The 25,225-nt window shown below is 37.1% G+C and overlaps 1 protein-coding gene across 1 annotated transcript in view; it reads right to left on the bottom strand.

The window, feature by feature from the left end:
* The window catches only part of LOC127636909 (protocadherin Fat 3-like), a 70,019-nt gene that overhangs the window by 3,961 nt on the left and 40,833 nt on the right, over window positions 1–25,225 (bottom strand). Inside the window, 12 exon segments of the mRNA XM_052117703.1 lie at window positions 1,538–1,633; window positions 3,731–4,545; window positions 12,748–12,901; window positions 13,045–13,519; window positions 13,618–13,775; window positions 16,461–16,592; window positions 16,758–17,281; window positions 17,525–17,802; window positions 18,164–18,361; window positions 19,526–19,669; window positions 20,641–20,778; window positions 21,613–21,827. Coding sequence (XP_051973663.1) covers window positions 1,538–1,633; window positions 3,731–4,545; window positions 12,748–12,901; window positions 13,045–13,519; window positions 13,618–13,775; window positions 16,461–16,592; window positions 16,758–17,281; window positions 17,525–17,802; window positions 18,164–18,361; window positions 19,526–19,669; window positions 20,641–20,778; window positions 21,613–21,827 — 3,327 coding nt within the window.

Below are 25,225 nucleotides of genomic sequence, written 5' to 3'. Positions count from 1 at the left end.
AATCTTCTAATGTCATCTGCTAAACAAAAACAAGTGGACCAATTATGTGACACCTTTTTTGTACAGCAGAAGTGATACTAGGCTATTGAGTCAAGTTTGGAGAGAATATCAAAGGAAGATAGATGGTAATTACTGATGTGACCTATTCAGGCTGTCACTGTTAAAGGAACACAGTTATTACTAATCCTTATGAAAGAACAGACAACAAAAGACATCTTAATTTGGGTAATGGAATAATAATAATCATCTCTGCCGGAGATGGTAATTCAATTACAGGTTATGTTATATTACTTGTGAGTGTGTTTGTTATGTATTTCTTAATATGATAATGTTTGTGTCTGTGCGTGTATCTTAATCACGTCTCTCCGGTATATTGACTTCAGAAGTAACTCGAAGCTGAATGACTCACTAGTAAAGCTGATCATAATTACAGGTCTTGGACTTTTGACTCCAGCTTTAATCAACATGTATGAAAGCAAACACATACTCTATAGATCTATAGGAATAAATCCATACATCTTGAAGAAAATATCAAGAGAATCTTTAAAGCACAGATAAACTGCAGTATGTTTCACATTTTTCTTGCCTTGAATTCTGATGCAGAACTGATATATTATGTATTCACATGCATGCTGTGTGGATCCTGCTGTGAATGAGACAATGGAGGTGCAGTGTGGACACGTACTGAATTGCTGCATGCACAGTGGGGTGCAAAAGTCTCAGATTAGTAAAAATGCTTTATTATATAATGCACCTTTTCTTTCATATCAAATTATATTATCAGAATATAGTTGACTGAAATGTTGACTTGAAAAAAATACATTTGAAAAGTATTTGGCATGTTACCCTTTAATGGCAGCATGAAATGTGCAAAACCTGATGATCTAGTATGAATTGTTATCCCTGTATGATTTTAGAATGCTCCATCCTGTGTGCTTCAATGAAAGCAAGAAAAACTGACCTTTTATTCGAAGGAGTCACGCAATTAAATGTGATTAGTGCCCTAGACATACCGCTGAATCTTAAATATTTCTTAATCATTTTAAGTCATAACATTTCTCTGTTTAACCTTTTTCAAAATCCTAAAACTTATTTTCAGGTTTAAATTAGATTTTGAATCTCAGATTTCCAAAGTGGTTTTCAGACTTTTGGACCCCACTGTCTGCAAAGATTTCCAAAAGGTAACGTGAAGCACATGAAGAGCTCACTTATACAGAGTTGATAAGTTCAAAAAGACAAGGCTTATATCACCAGAAACTGGAATTCTGATGAGAGACAGAGAGAAAACATTAATGCTCAGGGCTCGTTCAGTACGTGCTATGTGCTACCTAATTCCTCTGTGGTTTAATCAGAAGTTGCTAATGAGGGGTGCGTTTGTGAGACTATGTAGAACTGGAATATGAACTGTGTACTCCAGAGCCTAATATTTTGGTGGTTATAGTACTAAAGGAACATTTTAAAAGCATAACAGGACACCTTTATAACCTTTAAAATGTTACTAATGGGTACTTTGGGTCAAGCAATGTATGTATCTCACCGTTGTCGTCGCAGGAATCAGACTGGAATGACCTGAGGGAGTGCGCCCCACTGGTGCTGCTGTCGGAGAAACAGGCGTCCTCCTTCACAGCATTTTCTACTACTGCAGAATAATACAAAAGTATGCATGTACAGCCATGTGCATTCACAAACACACCTCGCAAAAGACACACAATCACAACCATACAGGAAAATACAGTGGGCCCAAATTTTTAAATATATGAATGTCTTTGCATTAAATTACGTATATAATAAAGTGCCATTTATTTGACAGAATATGGAGTTATATTTGTGCCACAATTCTGCGAGTGCAAGATGATATTAATGTTCTGCACAGTCAAGATTATATTTTGAGCACACAAGATGATATTCTTGGTGTGGAAGATATTTTGAGTGTATACAAATAGATTTTGCTCTCAAATAAAGTCTATTTTTCTATTTTCACAGAATTCGGTCATTTATGTTACTCCATAGTTTTTTTTTTTTTGCATGTGCTCTCTCCTCATCCCCACACTGCGTGCTCTCACAGCTTTTACTGCTTTCTTGCTCGAGAGAGTCACAGCGATACAGTATGCCAGAATTTCAGCCAATTAGAGATAAGGGGATACATTTTGATTGGCTGGCTAGATCACAATCACACTGCAAATCAAAACAGGAGGAAGCGAAGGAAATTGTTTTCAAGAAAGGAAATATTTAGCACATACTATTACAACATGTAAGTAGCTATTTCATTGACTTAACTGTTTATATTTAACCTTTATAATAGTTTTTTTTTTTCTTTCAGTAGGCTTATTAGCTAACTAACTATCTGGCTAGCTCTCTTCATATGATCTATATTAATATTTGGTTCTCTTGGCTACCACTTTCATCTGAAATTATATAAATAAACTTTATTCGAGACAAAATATTAACTTGCGCACTCAAAATATCAATTTGTGCGATCCAAATATCATCTCGAGTGCATAGAACATTTTTGTTCTAATATAGTCTTTGAATATTTTACGCAGGCAAAATATAATCTTGCAGTCAAACAAATACACACACCTAAAACAAAGAAAAAAACCACACACATAGAGCTTTATGTTCTCTACTGCATTAAATCAAAAGTATATTAAAGGAAGTTCACTCAAAAATAACATTTCTTTCATCCGATATGGTTGCTAAGTCGATATCATTAATACTCATTAGTTCTTGTGAATCTCATGACCAAATGTTATGATGTCATGTCACAAGAACCAATGAGGTCAGATATAACATTTCTATAGCTGCTACAATGTACTGCAGACAGTTCTGATTACTATAATCTGCTATGTTGTGAAACAATTTATGAGCCCCTGGTCAATCTTCCAGACGGAGCCAATTTCCCTGCCGTGAAAAATCAGAACAGCGCAAGAATGTCGACGTCATATTTATTATGGGGGAGACTCGATTAAAATCCAGGTTTATTATATGTTATTATGATTCATGTATTCTGCATACCATTTACTATCATGTGGATGTTTTTATCAATGAGAATGTTGCAGTTAGACTATAAAAATGTTTTTTTCATTCGTGTGGAAGCCGAATCGTTACCTCTCGTTATCTCAAAGATAAATACACCCCATCACAGTAAAATGGATTTTGCAAATGGAGACCATTGTGTATATGTATAATCTCATCCATACTAAGGCGGGCGTTTAACTGGCCGTAGGCAGTTATCAAGGTCTATTTATGAATCCCGGAGATGAGGGGAGACAGTGTTTCCTGCAACGCCCTTCAACGGCGGTGCTCCATCAAGCTTACAGTTAGAATCGAATGTGATGAGAGAAAAAAAAGACTACAAAAGTGTACTAGAAAATGATTCAGAAAGCTGTCTTCACTTGGCTGCACTCAAAAATTATTATATAGCGTGACTAGTGTAGAAGATAAGAACGCCATTAAAGGTGTTTACATGCGAAGCGAAATCAAAGTAATGGGCAAATCCTACATAGGTTTTTGCTCAAACCTTTTATGGCCTTATTTAGATAAATAAAAGCCTTTAGGCTTTTACATGACCTTACACATTGGTGGCTAATAAGTAATATAACATCAGTATAACTTTGTGCATGTAAATTGTGTAAAATATTATAAACAAAAAAAACACTATATGCAGTTAGGACTAATTATGTCGGGTTTGGGGTGAGGAGGGTATTCTGTTGGAAACTAAGAGGAACACAATTACCCTCTGTTCTGTACATTTCCACTCTATCGCCCTGGTAACCCCTGTCTTCCCATTGCAACACCTGGACTTGATGCTCCGTACTGTTGTACTCTTCCTCGTCTTCCTCATCCTCTTCTTCCTCTTCCCATGGCGGCTTACGAACAGGACTGCGTTCGGACGAATTGGAAGACATTGAAGTGGGAAGATTGGGCGCCACACTGCAAACCACCACACTCCTCCGAGGCATCCCCAGGATGTGTGGAGTAGCCACCTGGAAGGTGCTCATTTGAGGTGGGCAGGAAAGGGTGGCCAGCCCCCCTTCTGCCTCTACCTTCTCTGTGTCCCCTCGAGGGATTCCCTGGCAATGAGGGAGCGTGTAGGCTGTAGGCCGCACCATGACCTGGGGCGGCCCTCCCAAACTGTTATTCCGGTAGAGACTGGTGCGACAGTCGGTGCTGACCCTTACAGCTTTGAACTCGATGCCTTCGGCTCTCACACCTGTCTTATGCAGCATGTAGTTGGTTTCCGTGGAAATGCCCACTGCCTCCCCTTGGCTCCAGTCCTTCCGAAGGACTTTTTTGCGGAATGCAACCAGCAAGGTGAGGAGAACCAGCACCGCAAAGAGCAACACGCCAATACCTATGATCTCTCTCGGTCCAACGTAAGACAGCAACTCGGCCTGAGTTTCAGGACTATCTGGAGATGGCTGCCCGCAGAACTGACCTTCAAAGCTGATGGTGCAGTTACAGTAGAAGGCCCCAAAAGTGTTCACACACAACCCTCCATTCTCACACTCCTCCCTCTCACACTCATTTACATCTTCATCACACCTGTGAACAAAAGGATATGTTTGTGTTAGGCTACTGTTTGTTTGGAATGGAACACTAGCATTCTATATACTGAATATTGGGCAGTACACACTGTATAGTGTGTATTAGTGGTCGACCGATATGTTTTTTAATGATGCTGATATTCAGAGAACAGGGTGGCCGATATAATGCAGATATATTACAATTTATTATAATAAATAACATGTACAGAACATTTCTAAAACAAATTAAAGTTTTATTTAGAACTATATTAATAGTTTTAAAGATGTAAAATTAATCTTTTAAAATAAATTAGATTGTATTTTAAATGATAGATAGCAGTTTCTTCTGATTTCTGTTTAGTCATCCAATTTTAGTACTTTATGTGCACAAAGAAATTTTTAATATATTAGGAAGAAGGAAATAACAATGCACACAGAAATCTAACAACCACGGATGGCATATGCGCATTAGCAATCACATTTGTCTGATCGGTCAAGCGGGAAAATCTATCGGCCGATGCGATAATTAAAAAATGTGGAATATCTGCCTATTTATTGGCCTCTGAGATATATCGGTTGACCACTACTGGCTACTATTAAAACTGGTAAGTGAAACGGTAGGCATTATTCCACACTGTAAAACAATTCTAATGTACAACATCAAAACACAGAAACCTCACATTTAGTCAAAACTTTTTTGTTTATAAACAAGTATCTTAAACTACGATCTGTCCTGTGTCAGATGGGTTTGGATTACCTATTATCAGATTCAAAGAGTAGTTGATTGCTGTACTTTGACTTATACAGCATACATACTATTCTTACTATTCCTGCAGTATATAGTGTGCTACATGGTATTATATGCATACAGAAAATGTCCATACTATGCAGAGTATTCACACTACAGTATATACTGGAGAAATAATAAGTATAGTATGGTAGTATGCTTCATGGTATTCTACATATAGAGATAATGTGCCTACTGTGTGCAGTATACATACTATATTCTGCATGCATAGTGTGGCTGTGGGGGCATGGTCGAGTGTACGTCCAGAGACAGGTGTATCACATCTAACTAAGGTGTAAGCGACCTCACCGCTTTGCCTCTCTCCGGAAGTTTGACCATGCCCCCGCTGCCACAAATAGTAAGTATTCTACATGATTGTCTATATACACAGAAAATTTACCTACAGTACACAGTATAAATACTATTCCTACAGTATATAGTATGCTACATGGTAGTCTATGCAGGAATAGTAAGAATAGTATGCTAGCATGCAACATGTTATTCTATGTATACAGAAAATATGCACACTGCACAAAACATGCATACTATTCCTGCAGTATACAGTTTAAAATGCCACGTGGTATTCTGTGCATTTAGAAAATGTGCATATGATGCACAGTACACACACTAAATACTGGAATAATGTGGTAGTATGATTCATGGTATTTTCTGTATACAGAAAATGTGCATACATTGTAGTGGGCAGTATGGATACTATATACTGCAGGAATAGTAAGAATATTAAGCTAGTATACAACATGGTACTCTATGTATACATACAATTTGCACACAGCATACATACAATACTTAGTATTACTGCAGAATATAGTATGCTACATGGTATTATATGCATACAGAAAATGTGCATACTTTTAACAGTGTACACACTACATACCAGTGGAATAGTAGGATTAGTATGCTAGACTTTTAGAACTTTTAACTTTTTACATATACAGATAATGTGCCTAATGTGTGCAGTATGCATACTATATTCTGCAGACATAGTAAAAATAGTATGCTAGTATGCTACATGGTATTCTATATGTTCAAAAAATGTTCATACTGCGCACAGTATAGATACTATTCTTACTATTACCACAGTACTGCATATAGTATGCTACATGATATTCTATGTATACAGAAAAATGTGCATACTTTGCACACGATACATATGATATATTCCAGGAATAGTAAGAATAGTATGCTAGTATGCTACATGGTATTAAATGCATACAGGAAATGTGAATACTGTGCACATTATATACAGCAAGAATAGTAAGTTTAGTAATGTTATGCACTGTACAGTATATATTTAATAGTAGTAGTATTTGAACATAGCCTCAGACTTTCTCTCATTTACTGACTGGTACTCAGAGGCAGAGATGCTTTTCATAACCTTTCACATTTTGTTGAACACAAACTCCACTCTATGCTCCAAACAGGAAATATGTTATCTTTCCTTTCAATGGTCTGCCACTCAGAGAATCTCTAATGTTTTATATGTTCTTACAGTGCAAAAACGTTCCACGAATCTCAGAAAAAAAAGAGTGAGAAAAAATAATGAGATGTTTGTGTGTGTGTTGCATAACTTAATGAACCAGTTGGAGAAATTCAGTGTAAAGGGTAGTTATATAAAGCAATTTAATTTTTATTTATGTTTTCTCCCATTATAAAAACAAAATACATACAAAGAAGGGCAGAGGTCTACTGAGCCCCTAAATGTCAAAGCAGTTGGGAAAGATTTAGTTGGGTTAGGAAAAAAATAAGCAAATGCTTTTGCTCTCGCAAAACATTGTGTTCCCCGAGAAATTTTGCATGCTCTGGCAACACTTTTGCATTCTCTTGAAAATTATTTTGTATTCTCTTAAAAACTTCTGCATTGTAACACAAATTATTTTGCGTTCTCTTGCAAATTATTTGGTGTTCTCTCGCATAAACTTTTGCATTCTCTCGCAAAACGTACGTCATAATGACAGTGTTCTGCTAACTCTACTATGTGTATTCCAGCATTATTCCAGCTTTTGAGTTCAACAAGAAGAGAAAGCCAGTGCAATGAAAGAGTGAAGCCCAAAATACAATACTTAGGCAATGCACAAATCATAATCTTCAATTTATGAATTTGTGAAAATAAAGATTACGCAGTTAAAATTCCATTAAATGCAAGTGGTCTTCTTGAAATGGAATGCTGCGGCACACAATTGAATTGCATATTATTATTGTTGTTGATGTGATGGTGTTTCCCTCTCCATTAATAAAGCAATAAATGCTTCATTATTTGTGGTGACTGACAGTTTTGGGCTTTAAAATAACTGCAATTCAGAACTCACTTTTATATATAATTCATATTTGTGTTTGGAACAACCCTTTAGTTTGGCCACCATGATTGCCCTGTGGAGGCATCATGTATGTGGTTTGGTATGTGTCACTGTTGAATGATTGACTCACTCATAACACAATTGTCGCCATCTGCTGGCGCACTATAAATTGTCACATAAACCTATATTGTACATATAAAATTATAGTTGATATTTCAGCATATGATATTCAAATTTCATTAGGCCTGTAGTAGGGACAACATGCTACATATATAACAATTGTCATTTTGTATCATTTTTTTTAAATATATTGCATTTTTAATTGCATTAAAATAATATATTTTCTGTTATGTTTTGGGGTTGTTGTTTTTTTTGTTCATATGCCATATATCAGATTTATGTATGATGTAATGATGCAATACAAAAAAAGAGTCACTGTATCTTCTCACTCTTTACATGTTTACAAGATATTTATTTGTGTGTGCTTGCAAAGTTTGTCAGGGGTTTTGCAAGAGAACGTAAATGCATTTGCTTCCCCCCCCCCCCTGGCCCTTTAGGGGCTCCGTAGAGGTCCCCCTTTCTCAGTTAGTTGTTTCAGGCGTATCTTGAAACAAAAATCTCTTCAACCTAAAATCTCATTAAAAAGCAAGAACAGCGCCCTCTAGGGCAGTGTTTCCCAACCACTGTGCCGTGGCACACTAGTGTGCTGTAAAAGATTGTCAGGTGTGTTGTGGAAAATGATCAAATTCAACTAAATTTAAAATAATCTCCCGCTTGATTGATTACAGCAGCAGTCAATCGAGTGCTTGGCAACCGCAGTCCTACCGAGGCACATCGCTTGATTGGCTATAGCAGAGCGTGCACAGTGAATCTGTGTCTGACAGGAAATGGAGCTTGAACTCTGAAGAAGAGGTGCTCCTGAAACTTCTCATTTGTAAATAAGCTGAATGACCTGGTATATATGTATCGACCGTCTAAATGAGAGGGGCATGTTGTTCATTCACTTTAGCATCTTTCGTATTCTTTGTTCATCAAGGAGAAAAAAGGGCGGAAGAGCTACGATTAATATGTAAATGTGAATGCTGTTTATACATGTTAAGAGGCTTTCACATGACTTGCATCAGCGCTGCAGAATACATTGAAGTCTATGAAGTGACTTTACACCAAAGTGATTTACCACACACGTTTGTGGTTTACAAAAAGTTTTTGAGAGAGCAAAGCAACAAGAAATATTTAAAAACTGATATTGAATGTCTCTCATAATTTATTATAATTAAACATTACCTTTTTGTTTCCAAATATCAGAGACCCCAGTTATTAATCTAATTTAAATTCACCAAGAAAACACCAAGAACTAAACATAAATGAGACATTTTATTACTTTCTGCCATCAAAGCAACTATTTTTTTTAGAGTTTTTTTATTATTATTATTTAAAGACCAATTTTCAAGTAATTTAAAAAAAATTATTCGTTTAGATTTATTCTTAAAAAGATTTGTCGTACACAGACAAAAAAAAAAAAAAGGCCAAAACCTGAGGCAGAGAGGATCAGATGTGTGCAAAGTAAAAATGTGTTATCCTTTTTCAAAAGAAAAGAAGAGGCACATGATGCTTCTAACCGAGTCAGAATGGCGGCGACAACACACGAGGATGGTTGCAGTGGTAATTATCAGGAGCAGCTGCAGGAGGCTACCGCGGGAGCAGCTAACCAGGTTCACCGACAGGAGCAGGAGGCTACCACAGCAGCAGCTAGCCGGGTTCAACAGCAGGAGGAGGTACAGCATAGGTCGGATTCAGAGGGAGAGGAGGGTGCTTTCAGTAAAGAAGAAGAGTTTGGGATGTCTAGCGACAGGTCAGGGTTGGGATGCACAGCTATTTGGACACCAGCTCAGTTCAACCAGTACTCAGTACTACCCCTGGCTTGTAATGGAAAATTCAAGTTTGGACTGGTGGGGTCTTTGGGGCCAGAAAAGACAGGGGGGATGAAACTAGCAAAGGAATGGGTCGCGTGTACAGTAGCCTCGTCTGCATCAGATATTAAAAAATAGCAACGGGCACTCATAAAATAAATATGGCGTACAAGGAGGCTAAACGCCACAGGCCCACAAATGGCTTTGAACATAAGATTGATTGCCAAGAGTTAAATAATTAAGAGTAAAACAAAAAGTTGATATGGGTAGAATTCTACATTCCAATACTGTGTGTGCAAATATACAGAAACATATTTCAGCAGAAATGAAAAGAAAACAGTTTGAAAGAATAGTACAGTGTGCACCCTAACTCAGTTTAATGTTGAATGAGTCTATCAGTTGAAATAAAATAATTTTCTTGATCACATAGCTAAGGGTTCAGTTGCCTGACAAGGACAAGCCTGCAATAATTTTTACTGTACTTGTAGAGCTATATGATCTAACAGCTGAATTAATTGTTCATCGTCTATTATTTGTTCTGGAGAGCCTATATTTTAATTTCTCTCGAAAACCCTCATGTCGTGTTTGGCACTGCTCGACCCATAGGCTTGAGCTCGCAGTAGGCGAAGTAGTGAAAGAGATGAGCGCTATCAATTATTTTAAAATATTGATGGACAAGTTATATTAAATATATAGCACGTCTAACAAAAATTTAATGGAGTTGAAAGAGTCTGCAGAGAGTTTGGTCAGGTATTAGACACTAGGTGAGTGGCATCAAGTTTTAGAACAGTCGAAGCAGTGTGGAATAACTACCAAGCACTTTACAAGCATTTTAAAACAGCAACAGAGGATCCCTCCCACGATGGCATTATGAAGCAAACATGCAGTGGACTTTTGCATTTGCATTTGTAAACAACCTAGGCATCATGTGCGATACATAGTAAGAATTATCTGAACTGTCACTCGAGCTTCAAAAAAGAGAAAGTCCCACCATTTTGGCACACAAGGCAATTTGTAGGGAAATCAGGGTATTTGAGTCCATACTGGAGCATCCAGGACACAACAATGAACTCAACCAGAGGGGAACTGAGGATAACTCTTTACAGGGCGTCACACTGATCGGAGGAAAACCCAGCGACAAAAGGCTGAAGAAATATAAAAGCCAGAGGCAGTTATTCCTAAGTTTGGCTAAGAACTTGGAGGACCTTATGTTATCTCAAGCGGGCAGTAGCCGGATAAAGCTGGATATAACAAGTTTATTGAGGAGTTGAATGAGCTTTATGCACAGTACTGGCACGAGAACACTAGTGCGATGTATGGAGAGACTGAAGTTGAATCGCTGTTTCAGTGCTTTGACATTGACAGTCCCGTGCACAGTCATTCAGGCCTACAGAGAGTACATAGACTCAGATGGAAAAGATATCTCTGATAAACTGAAGGAGTTATTTGTTGCTTTTTGTAGCATTCATATATCAAGTGCGGAGCGTGGATTTTCCCAAATTAACTTGATTTGCACACCGAACCGTGCCTCTATGCACACTCTTACCCTTTCAGAATCTTGTTGGACCCCTCTGGCCAAATTCAGTCAATAACAAAAGGTTGAGGGTGGCCAAAGGACATAGAACTGCCACAGACACATGCAGTAAAGCCCGAAACAGGGAGGAGGAGGAGGAGGAGGAGGAGAACCAGGACATAGCTGTGGTGTGGGGTGTTTTGGACAACTAGATAATGCAAGCGTACATTTGTCTAGTAATATTTTAGAAAGCTGTGTGTGATTCTTTATTGTGAAGTATTATTGTGTATATGTTAGACCTGTGGAGATATAAATTGCTGACTGCAAGTGCTGTAAGCCCCACAATTAAGCATGTGGTGATTCGGGCATTTGCGTGTGTTGTGTAGAGTAGCCTAAAATAATTTTAAATTATTGCCATAACATTTATATTGTGGAAATTATTTGAAATTGAGGTTAGCAATTGGGCATTTGAGTACATAACATGATGTTTTCAGCACCGTGTCTTGTACGCGTTCTGGGACCAGCGCCCACCTCTTCACCCCTCAGCTCTCATGTGCACTTTGCGTTCTGGCACCATCTGATTTACAAACTAAGCACTAGATATTTCCAATTTAACTCACATTTTCATGGTAGCAAACACACAACCCACAAGAAATTATAGCAGCCTTAATTGTTTTTCTTTGATGAATTGCTTTAAAATCTGGTCTTAATTTTAAAATTGAATATAGTAATAATTAGAAATGTTATTACCACAAGCAAAAAAAAAACAGCCCTGTATTACGAAGTCACGTATATATTGAACCAGTGGTACAAACAATCAAGGTTTTAGATGGAAAACAGCAAATTAACGCTCGGGATAATGCCTTTCAAATAGAGTCCAATCAATAATGGTGATGTTTTTGGATTACTTAGATTAGCTTAAAGAAACATTGGTAGTTTAAAAATAATGTATAATGCTTTTTCAACTGATCATGGAAAACGTAATGTCCACAGCCACATTCTTGGAATAAATTGACAATTTAACCACATACTTTTTTTTGGAAAAATACTGAAAATATTGATTACATGATCTAATATATATTTTTTTTAAAGTACTTTTTGTGGTATTACCCATTGTCTCTTTAAGCATTGTTAACTGTCTTCCCTTTAAGAAGTTGTACACACTGGTGGGAACCTTGAAAACATCTAGTGGGTCTGATCTGAAGTCTAAAATCTTGAAATCTTTGTCACATTTTGATGGTGTCTGGTGGTGTTACTAATAATAAAAGTATATGCAAAGTAATGTTTTTTTGTGAATAACAGTAAATGTAAGCAGTTAATGTTCACTTAAAATGTTGCTCTAAAATAGCAACTAAATAGCTCTAAAAATTATCATGAACATTGTCTGTGGTCTAATAAATGTATAAAAAAAAATCAGGTCTGAAATGTACTGAAGATTAATGTCAAAATGCTTCCAAAGGAACTACAATTAAAGTGAACTCCAAAGAACATTTGCTTAGCTGGTTTGTACAGAGACACTTAGGCCACATCCACATCTGCTTTCGTTTGAAAACTTGTTGATTTTGCTACATTTATTCCTCTCATTCACACCCACACAAAAAGACTTTCGAAGACGATGACAAAAGGATTAGTGCGTACATGGCCTTAGTGAATATGTGCGATTCTGATCAAATCAGTGCAGGAATGAATGCCTTACGTGAGTCCACTGTAGCCCTTAAGGCAGCCACAGAGAAAGCTGTTCCCTACAGCCTTACAGTCTCCTCCATTCTGACAGGGTGAGGGCACACAGGACGACACCTCCATCTCACAGCGAGAGCCTGTGAACTGTGGTAGGCAGCTGCATGAAAACTCTGAAGGCAAATCCAATAAGAAGTTTTATTTTTAACCTACACATTTTTAAAAGGTTTAAATAATCTGGTTTTATTCAATTCCAAAAAGTTATTTAACATGACTAAATCAATCTAGGGTTACACCAGCTAAAGTAAATTCTCACCACCAGAGGGCAGCTGTGTACAAGAAGCTCCATTCTGGCATGGTCCTCCAAGACATGGATCGGGATATAACACACATCCCAGCTTCACATCACTCAGCCCAGCCACCTCTGCATACCGGCTCCTCTTGTTCTGAAGTGGAAGTTCATTTCCATTGAGCATCACTGAGCCCAGGCATCCCTGGAAGCCATCTTGCGCTCTTGGGGGCATCTGGCCACCGCTGGCCACCGACCCATGCAACACCTGAGCCCCGAAGTACAGCGATCCGTCTGCAGCAAGGGGCCACAGGCGGACAGGTGCCCTTGCAGAACGTCGGCGTTCCACATAGCTGTCATCCAGGGACAGGAGGGTGTAGTTACTGGTGAGCTCCAGGGTCATGGTGTGCCAAGAACCGTCATTGATTGGACGACCTGAGATGCCCAGGATGTCCAGTCTCTTGTCGCAGTCCATCTGGAACCACAGACGGCCTTCCTCTATCTGAACAATCACACAACCATTCACTATAGTCAGTCCGCTGCTTTAGCAAACACAAAAACTCAGGCAATGACAACTAAAACTCCACATATATATCTTACCTTGAGCATTGTGCAGGAGTCAGTGCGTGTGTACATGATGACACCCTGGCTCTGTAGTGTCCTGATTTTCAAGTCAAGCCTCAAGTCTCCACTTTTATTACCATCAGTCAATCTGTATTTGATGTAACTGTTCCCTGTAAAGCTCAGAGATGTCTGACCTGCCAGCACAGGTGGAGAAATCTGTCAGTCAATCAGGTAAAGAGTAACTCCAAATTTCACCGTTTCAATCTGCTATTTATACATACTTTCAAGCAAAAGACATTTGTAGAAGTGTTCTATGAAATGTTGTTTAAATATACTGTATGTTTGACCACTTTTGGGATATTGCACAGCAGGAAACCCAGCAGAGTTTGTTTACAGTATATGGCTTTATGTGGCAACCAAATGAGCCAAATCAAGCAAAAGGAAAATCGATTCTGAAATAAAAAAAGAACTATGGAGGTTTTTTTTCCCGTATTTGCATGTTGTTTATAGTGACATTTTTAATTATTTGGAGCTACCTAAGGGGTGTAAAATGCACATTTATATATGGTTTCACTTGTATTATATAATGCTCTATTATTTTCTCCACAGCACAACACTGTTTCAGTTGGAGATATTAAAGCAAAATGTCTGTAGACATCTGTTTTAACATATTTGCTTTCAGTAAAATACAGTAACAATATTTTCATTACATATAATTTCATACCTTTTTAAATGATTACAAATATGACAAGTAGTAATAAAAGGAAACCAGAGACTATCCAGAAAAAAGAGCACTTCAACTTTTACATTTTTTAACTAAGTTTACAACATTATTTAAGAAAAATTTATTTATTTGTATTATTAAACTTGATTTCCTTTCAATATATAAACTAAATGAATATAGCATAATATAAATAATGAACAAAAATATCAGTGACAAATGTTTTTTTTTCTATATTTTTATAATATAGACAAGTACTTTAACTTATACATCAATGTAATTGTAATTATATTTATAGTTAAGTTAAAGCTGAAGAATCTAAGTTTTCAGTGTTAAAATACTTTCTTCTATACCAGCTTATTATGCAGAATAACTATAATCCATAGGTTAATATTCTTGAAAACCGTAAACACTGTCTCTGTGGCAATAAAAAAATTCCTGTGTTTGTTTGAGGGACCCACTAAGCCTCGCCCCAACAACATTACTCAACCAATCGGTGCGGGACTATCTGAACAACTGTAGACCAGGGGTGTATTCTGAAAGCTTTGGAAAGTTTTGAAAACATAGTTTTTTTGCATTTTCATTCAGTGGCACTAATGTCACAGAAATTACATACTACAGTCACTATTAACTATTTAAGAAAACATTTTATTAACCATATTTTTCATATATAGTTAATTAAGTAGTCAAGTATAATTAATAAGTACTTCAAAATTACTACTAATAATTTGAAACCATTTTTTATTGAACATAACTGATTGAAAGAGTAAGCTGAAACTCTGTTTGCTTAGATATTCTGCTATCTCAAAATAAACTAATGAGTCAAGAGTCTAACCTGCACACTGGCCATTGATTTCCTTTCAAGATGTAAACTAAATGAATATAGCACAATATAAAAATGTTACAAAAAAATATCAGTGTCAAACATTTTTCTTTTCTTGGAAACACAACTATATTTTCTAACATAGTTTAGTATATAAACTCAGCAAAAAAAGAAACATAAATTTTTCAGGACACTGAATAAAGATAATTTATATTATATTCAATTATATTACATTAGAGATCATTTTTTAATATTCCAAATAACTTTACAGATCTTTATTTTAAAGGGTTAAAACAATGTTTTCCATGCTTGTTCAATGAACCATAAACAATTAATGAACATGCACCTGCGAACGATCATTAAGACACTAACGGCTCACAGACGGTAGGCAATTAAGGTGACAGTTATAAAAACTTAGGACACTAAAGAGACCTTTCTACTGACTCTGAAAAACACCAATAGAAAGATGCACAGGCTCATCTGTGTGAATGTGCCTTAGGCATGCTGGATGAAGGCATGAGGACTGCAGATGTGGCCAGGGCAATAAATTGCAATGTCTGTCCTGTGAGATGCTTAAGACAGTGTTACATGGAGAACGATCATCCTCGCAGTGGCAGACCACATGTAACAACACCTGCACAGGATCGGTACATCCGAATATCACATCTGCGGGACAGGTACAGGATGGCAACAACAACTGCCTGAGTTACACCAGGAATGCACAATCCCTCCATCAGTGCTCAGACTGTTGCCTCCACATCTTAGACCGTCAATTCGTGCTTCTTATTGTGGCTTGTTGAGCACGTTACCGTAGAGACCTAGCGCGTGTGGAGGCTTCACGCTATACTCCATTATTCTCCAAGACATGCACGCACAACTCACCACGTGGCCCACCAAGAGGGTGAACCACATTATAGTGACCATAATAAGGTTAACTCAACATGTCTCTACCCAACCTAGCAGCCGGGCCAATTAGTTGCTTAGGAAGCCTGACTGGAGTCACTCAGCACACCCTTGATTCGAACTCCAGGTGTGGTAGTCTGCATCTTTACTTGCAAATCTACCCAGGCCCCCTACAATATATTAACTACATTTAGTTATTATAACTATACAGTGTGTGTATATATATATATATATATATATATATACACACACACACACACACATCTATACATATTATTATTATTGTATATAACTTAACTACAACTATAAACTATATTAAAAAATATTTACCAATATTTTTTGGAAATTGAAGAAAATATTAGTTATTATTTAACAATATTATTCCACAGTATATAACCTTGAAACTTTGTCTCAAAATAAAAATCCTCTAACCTGCACACTGGTCAAGCATACCAGGCAGACACTGGCAGAGAGGGGGTGCTGTGGGGCTGCTGCGAACACACTGCATATCTGATGGGCACATTTGGCCATCACAAAGCTCTAGAGATGATGGACAAATTCCACCTGCAGTGGGTACAAACATTGTTAGAAACACAAATTGAAATTCCAGGCTACTGTTTGAATTTAATCAAACAGGATAAATAATGCATACCATGCAATGCATACAAGAGTAAACCATTGAATTGGTTTTGCCTTTTGCGTTATATGAGAGGGAAGCAGAGCTCTAACCTGGGCAGGTGCAGGTCTCTTTCCTGCTGAAGCGTGGAGACACAAAGCTCACTCTGGAGGTGGTGTAGGTGACCACGCCGATGGGGTCTAGACTGACGGTGAGCTCGCAGACTCTCTCCCCGCACTCAAGCTCACCTGAGCAGCTTTGATCGAGGATACTGACCACTTTCAATGCTCCACCTAGGAGACCTTTCGTTTCCTCCAACCTGAGAGCCAACTCCCCTGGACCAATATAACCTCCATCAGGAGCCTCCACAGCAAGGAGCACCTCCAGTTGACTGGAGTAACTTAGGGGCTGCACTCCAAGGATGTGGAAAAGGTCTGGCTCTTCGGTAACTAGTGTTCCACGGAGCACATTCTTTAGGTCTTGCATGTAAAGACCCACAAAGTCCTCAGGAGATATGTCTTGGAAACGAAGGGTCACTGCATTCTGAATCATCTCCTCTGTGGCTTGCTCAACCTGGATAGTCACGCCCACTGTGACAGAAAACTGCCCGTCACTGACCGTAGCATTGAGTGAGTATCTATAAAGGAAGGAAGGATGGATGGATGGATGGGAGATTTTAAGTAATTTCCATTTTACTTGATTCAACAAAGCAAAAGCAAAATCTTTTCAAGCACCCTCTGGAATGAGCTTGAGTACCCCTTGAACTACCCTGGTTGGGAATTAACCAATAAATTGCAAAGAAATATATATTAACAAAAGTGTTAGCCATTAATTTGTGTATAGCAACACACTCTAACACTTGAATTATCATTGCATTTACCTTCCAGCCTCCAGGCCATTTAGAGCCACAATCTTCCCATCCTGTCTGTTAATCTTGAAAAGGCTCTTTGTTTGTGGTCTCTGACTAAAAGACAGAACATCATTCTCGTCTCGGTCCATGGCATAGATCTTCCCAATAATCCCACCAGGAAACACATCTGCTGCCATGACAATGTTAATTTCCAGTGGAAAGGCCACAGGTTTGAAGAGGCTGTCTCCAATGACACGTACAAACACAAAGGATGTGGAAGATAGACGAGGCTTTCCAGAGTCACGTGCCTTTAAGAAATGAGCAAAAATGAACACTGTACTAAAATTGCTTCAAAGGATAGTGCAACAATGAAAATTCTGGGATCATTTACTCTCCCTCGTCTCCCTTTGTCCCAAACCTTTATAACTTTCAATCTTCAGTGGAACACAAAAGGAGATGTTAGGCAGAATGTTAGCCTCAGTCACCATTCACTTTCATTGCATGGAAAAACAATGTAAAGAAAGTGAATAGGTTTGTGTGTGTGTATGTGTGTGTTCATGGAAGAATGTGATAAGGGTTTAGAATGACATGAAAGAGAGTAAATGATGGCAAGTTTTTGGATGAACTGTCCGTGTGATTTTTAAGGTGTTTTTAGAGGTGTGTACTAACCTGTATCTCAAGCATATACTCCCTTGTTGCATCTGGACCAAGTAATCTGTTGGTCCGTAGCTCTCCATTCTGGTCCAAACTGAAGGCGTTACCCTTATTTCCAGATACAATGCGGAACTCAAAAGGAGCACCATTTCTAGGGGAGTCCTTATCAGAAACTGAAAGTGTGAGGATGGTGGTTCCTGCAGGTTTGTTCAACTTGAACGAAAAACAGAAACAGGATGCTAATTATCAAAATTCAAAAAAAGTTGAAGTTACAACTACAATTTTATATTTTCTGAAGGAAATGTGAGTGGTGCTTGACCATGCGAAACTCGACGGCACTATGCTATGTTTGACATGGATGGTTGCTAGGGCGTTTCTAGGGTGTTCTGGGTGGTTGCTTACTGGCCCAAGTCAAAAAAGCCCACCATCAAGTCTCTATAATATTCTGATCTTTAGATATGGCTCAAATCCCTCCTTTAATATAAGTCTATGAGATTTTGTGACATGTTTTATCATCTGCCAGGTTAAATTATTAGTCTGATTACAACAAAAGTAATAGCAACTCTCCTCAATAAGCAGTGGAATTTGAAACAGTGTATGATACATTACATGCCACATCTTTAAGATTTAGTTCACCCAAAAATTAAAATTCTCTCTTCATTTAGTTACCCTCATGCCACCCCAGATGTGAATGACTTTCTTTTTTCTGCTAATATCTCAGCTCTGTAGGTCCATACAATGCAAGTGAATGGGTACCAAAATTTGGAACATCCAAAAGCACATAAAAGGCTACAGTGGTTAAATACATGTCTTTTTATAGGCGATATGATGAGAGTGAGTGAGAAACAGATCGTCTTTTTTACTTTCAATCTCCATTTTCACATTCAGTTTCACATTCTTCATGCATATCACCAACTACTGGGCAGTGAGGAGAATTTATAATAGAAAAGGAATTATAGTAAATATTGATCTGTTTCTCATCCACACCTATCATGTCGCTTATAAAGATATTGATTTAACCACTGGAGTCAAATGGATTACTTTTATGCTTCCTTTATATGCTTTCTGGAGCTTAAAAATTGTGTTACCCCTTCACATGCATTGTGAGGACCTACAGACCTAAAATATTTTTTTTTTAAATCTTTGTGTTCAGGAGAAGATAGAAAGTCATTCACATCTGGGATGGTATGAAGGTGAGTAAATGAAGAGAGTAAATGAACTATCCCTTTATTCCTAAGGGTAAAGTTTTTGTTCATATCCCTCTTCCTATGTATGAGCAATAGTACTAGTGGTGTAGCCAGTAAATTATGTATACTGAGTAATGTATATTTTAATGTGATGTGTCTATTGCTGAAAATAACCTACTCTTGCACATACCTGAATAACAGCTGAAGCATTAGTGGGAGAGAAGATCGGTGGGTTGTCATTCACATCAGCAATCTCGATATTGACATTCACAGTGGTTGACTTGGCAGGTGACCCGCTGTCAAATGCCTGTACAGACAATGAGTAGCTGGAGACCTTAAACAGAGAAAGGAGAATAAACGTCAGAGAAAGACTACTCTACTATTGATAAACTTCTCTTTTGAATAGAATGGGATACTGTGCATTCCAGTTCTGGCATTTCACAGCCTTCTTTTCAAATGATGGACAATTATAATAAAATAATAGCTAATAAAAAATGTAAAAGGATCATAATAAGCTTTGAAATGTAATAACAATGAATTCAAACCAATCACTGCTGAATGTATTTGGAAACAGATGCAGTTCTAAACATTATATCTTTGTATATTGCATTTTTCATTTGTCTACAGTACATTAAAACAAATCAAGAAAGAAAGGCTACATGCTACCTTTCAAGCCTACTTAAAACAAGAAATAGAGATGAATGGATTCTGACAGGAAGCTGTGTAATTTTGAAAGTTTTCTGTGAAAATTATTTTCCAAAGTAAATGATAAATTAACAGGAAGTGATGTAACCACTCTTAAAGTACTTTGAAAATTCTTTGGTTTCTTAAAAAGGTATTAGGATGAAACAATGCAGAATAAAGTGGTCAAAATTGCTTGAGTTTATGTGAATGAAACAAATTACATCCACGTACAGTAGATTATAAGTTAAGTGATTTAATTCATAAATTTTGTTAAAAATCTTTGTCTTCATAAAAAATGATAGGAACAAAATAATGACATAAGAGTATTAACAGGTTATCAGCATTTAAAAATAGCGTTTTTTTTTTGGGGGTGTTTCATTTCATGAAAAGTTTCTAATCCCTGGTGTGCCATGCCAAAAATAAAAGCCTGTAACCGTCTACTCACTCACAGTCACTCAAAACCTCAATTTCAATTCACCAGGAGAAACTCAACATCACCTAATTAAAGACTTTATGGCTGATTTAAAAATAATTGAGCAAAATCATGCTATATCTCAGGAGAGTGTCTCTTAGTGTCAACATTCATTAGCCGTAGTAACCAAGCTCATTCCAAGGACTTACTGTCTCTCGGTCCAATGCCTTATTAACTTTCAGAAGCCCGGTGACAGGGTTGATCCAAAACTGGTTTTCACGATCCCCTTTCAGAATGGAAAAAGTTATTCTCCCATTGACCTGACTGTCCAGGTCTTCTGCTAACAACTGCACAAAACAACCATAGATAACAAGTCAATAACAGATAGCTACACCAGTTTCCCAACCCTTAGCTATGTCCGAATTCTCATACTTTTAGAGTATGCGCTGCATTTGATAAAGAACTTAATTCTTGGCAGTTAATAAAGTACGTTCTTTAGGCATGCAAGTGTATAGTATAAATTCATTCCTAGACACTGGACATTGGGCACCATTGGGCATTGTGCCTCATATTCCAAGTCTTCTGAAGACATACAATACATTTCTGGTTGTTTCTCAATTTCAGGGATTTTCAGGAAAAATCTAGATAATTATAGTGACACACGTAACACTGTGAGCGAGCTTCTCTCATAGTGTTCATGAACACGCAACAGATTTTCTCTGAAAGGAGACTTCAATTTTGTGTTGTTTCTCACCAAAATCTACCAAATGCTTCAGAACACTTGGAGTATGAGGCACGAGACACATTGATTACTTTTATGATACACAACCAATTCAGGTCACAGAGCCTCTACTTATGAGCTGATGAGTTCAAGTCAGGTGTATTTGATAAGGGACCTTTGCAAAAGGTGTCCCAGAATTGGGATAACACTGAATTAAAGCATGCAATTCAAGAGCAAAGAGGTCAAAATTGCCTGAATGTATACGAAATATCAAGTAAATTACACGCACTTACAGTAAATTATATAACAGCTCAAGTACACAGTACAAGTGAAAAACTTAAGTTCATTAAGGGGATTTATGTGAGCATTAAACTTAATTATATACTCGCTGTGAAATTGAAATTATGTCTGCAGCTAATTAAATGCCAATGAAGTGACTCTACTAATGAAAGAACTTCACCCTCGTGACTGTCTCCCCAATGGCCACATCTTCGCTAATCAGAAAATTGTAGATTTCCTCGCTGAATGAAGGCGAATTGTCATTGACATCAAGTAGTTCGATGGTGACTATGATCGTGGATCTCAAGGGAGGTGTTCCACCATCGAAGGCCTCGACATTTAGGAAGAAGTCCTTGCAGAGTTCATAGTCAAGATCATCTGCCACAGAGATAGTGCCTGGAAAAACACAAGATATGAGTCAGAGCAAAGCCAATTCATTTAAATGAATAAGACTCCATAGGTGCATAATTTGAAATACAAATCCATTTGGAGATTCGTGAAAAGACTGGATATTTAGATCATGCTCACTATAGCTAAAAGGGAAGTACTTTCCCACAGTGGTGATTATCAGTCTGTGCAAGACTTTGGGGAGCTTAATTCTTTTAAGAATGGGTTTAAACTACAGCACTTTGTTCTTTTATCAAGACCGAATGGAAGAAAAGAACTCAAATGAAATGTTCATATATTTAAGTGTTTTTAAAGACTCCCAATGTCTTTTTAAGGCAAAGAATTCTCTCTGACACATCGTATCCATGTGTTCTGCTTGTTAAGCACCATTATTAGTGTATGGAGCTTTCGTAACTACATTTTCCCAATCACTGCACTTCTATTGTGCAGCTTCATCTGAGACATTTAGTCAAATAAAGAAAAGAAATATAAATGAACACATAGCAGCAAAAAGTTTAAGTAATGATAGTTTATCTTTGTTCATTTTATTTTATTCATTTACTAGCGTCAGTCTCTCAACAGTGCCAATGAACTGTAAATGTAAGTGCAGCGTAGTTCTAGCGGGAAGACTAGCAGATGTACATCATCGCACCATTAGCTGGGTAACTCCTAGCCAATCACATGTAAGCCATTGCTTTATAAGTCTGCTCACAATCTATCACATTGCTGTTTCAGTGTGCTAACACGGCAACCTCCACCACCCCACCACCACAAGTTGAGTCCCGTCGTGCACCGGGTTGACACCTCGCCCCTGCCTCCTATCTCTGGCAGGATATGACGGTTCCAAGTACAACTTCTTCGGACCGCTAGACGGGGCTTATGCCAAAGAGAGACATTACATTTCTGTTTTATATTCATCAAATAAATGTCAACTTAAATTTCACTCAAGTCTGCGAATCTTCCTGATAGAAAGTAATTTCAGATTGTCTGATTCATCAGCCAATAAAATTGCTTTATCTGGTGGGCATAGATGTTTAGTTATGTCATGGCCGAGACCTTCCAGATGGCCTTGAGTGACGCAGTTTTGCAATAAGTAATATATGTAATTAAAGAGTGAAGAGCGTGAGAGATAAATGTTCTGCTGAATTTATTAAACAGGAAAAGGGTGCTGATTTTCACTACAAATAATCATTGGTAGGGATATTTTATTTTGAGTTTTCACAAGTTTTCTTATCTGTCAACTGCTTATAATGGATTTATTGAAGTTTAAACTAGGCTGGCTTAAGGGTCCGTGTAGGTTACATGTACCTTCGGATCATTCGTATTTTCATTTTTGTCATCAAAGCAGAATAACCAATAAACTGACCGTTTACTTGTTTTTCATCTAGAAAGAAATTAGCAAAATTGAAAAAACACTTTATTTTCAGTTTTTTTTTGTTTTTGTTTCATATAAGAAATATAAAAGAATTCAGCTTGATTTCTCAATTTTTAATTCAAGTGCATAAAATGAATGTACGACTTGATTAATTGATTTGCACAGGTGACGGGACGTGATGCCCATTTCTACTGATTAGTCAGTCTGCAATGTCATCTACTCTTCCTCATTCCTATTCTTAAGAATAAAAGCCTTTTCATATGGGATTTTGCAAGTTTATCGCTTAGCCTACATTGAGTTGAGGGGGGGTTGACAATGCAGTTGTGGTTTCATGTGCGCACGTTGCCATGGCTGCAGTCAGAAAGGACTTGATTTTGCCTGACATGTCTACCTCTATTCCTTTTTTATAGTTAAATATGGGGGAGTAAATTCATGTTCTTATTTTTGTTAAACAGAACAGAATGAACCTTACATTTTCAATGGCTAAAAATAGTTTTAATTTATTTTTAGGATACAGCAACTAACCATAAACTGATTGAATAAAAGGACACCCTTATCTATTATTTAGTTGTATATCTTTAACATCTGGGCTATACGAGCTGCATAAAGACAAGATTTTACCTTCACTATATGCATTCAACCATTACACAATAAAATATTATAATTTATGGACAGCAAATGTGTTTAAAACTTAATGTGAATTAAGTAAAATCGTTGTTGTACATAAGTAAGGCTCTTCTAACCACAGTTTATTATGATTTTTAATATTATTGCCTCATTTTAATAGCTGGCTTATTAAAGCCTATACTCCATGTGAGTGCCTCTGATTTTTGGCTTGAAGTACCAGCAACGTGATTTAGTTTGGATGAACTAGGCTACACTTTTAATACACTTTTGTTGTACTACGTTTACCTTTTTGATACAAAAATTTTAAAAACAGATGAACAATTACTCATATGATCAATAAATTAATTACAGGGGTTCATGCTTTGAGTGCGAGGGGCTGTTTTCAGGTTCAAATCTTATTTATATATTTTTAAATATACCAAGAACAATGCAACTGAATGTCAACCAATGTAAATCAGGAACAGGGCATTTTATTTCATGAATTCAATGAAATGTGAATTCGGATAGGCAGTGAAGAAATGTGCGCGACTCGCACCCCAGCAATGAACTTAAAACTTGCCGAATAAAGACTAGAAAGCAAAGGCTGTAACTATGAAAGAGAATAAAATAAATAATAATACATGAACATTGTAGAACAGGGTTGAGCTCTTACCCTCAAAAAATCCTAAAGGTCCTAAATTTTGTATCTTCACTCCTTAATTGATCATGATGAGGTCTTGCAAGACTTATTCACATCCAAATATGTTTTCAAATTCGTTTTAATTAACATTAATAATTATAACAACAACAATAATGACAAGATAATCGAGTCTATTTAGTTACAGTTAGGTCTGTGCACAGCATCCCAATTCATAATAGTGCTAAATATCCTTTTGAGATAAATAAAAAAGCACTGCCAGCCCATTCGTACATTCAATGGTTGTCATATCCAGATGTCCATTGCTAGATGAAACTGCAATAAACATGCAGCAGTCAGAAGCTTTTCTAAGAAATATAAATTTTAATAAAGAAAATTATTAGAATCTATCTGCAAAAACATTCGGCAAACTTTAACTCTGGTGAACTCTTATTCTATGGACAGGGTTATGGAAGCACAGATGACTAGCGTATTAACCGATCAATGGAAATAGGGGTGTCAGGCCCGTACATGTGTGCAAAACAAATATTCAAGTTATAAACTTGGTTTATATGCATGAATGAAAAATGTAGCGGATACAATGTAAATTGTTGTGATGTGATAAAGAGAGATAATGGGAAATGTGATAAATGAGCAGTTTGTTGGTTATTTTTGTTTTGAAGACGAAAACTAATTATCCAAATGTAAGGCACTGTAATCTATGTTGTCCATAGGAAAGCAGATAAAAGCAGCATAAAAGTAATCCATAAGACTCTAGTGGTTAAATCC

This window comes from Xyrauchen texanus, chromosome 44 (assembly GCF_025860055.1).
Source record: "Xyrauchen texanus isolate HMW12.3.18 chromosome 44, RBS_HiC_50CHRs, whole genome shotgun sequence".
Lineage (NCBI taxonomy): Eukaryota > Metazoa > Chordata > Actinopteri > Cypriniformes > Catostomidae > Xyrauchen > Xyrauchen texanus.
Note: the sequence above shows the minus strand (reverse complement) of the source record. Positions and strands in the feature narration are given on the sequence as shown.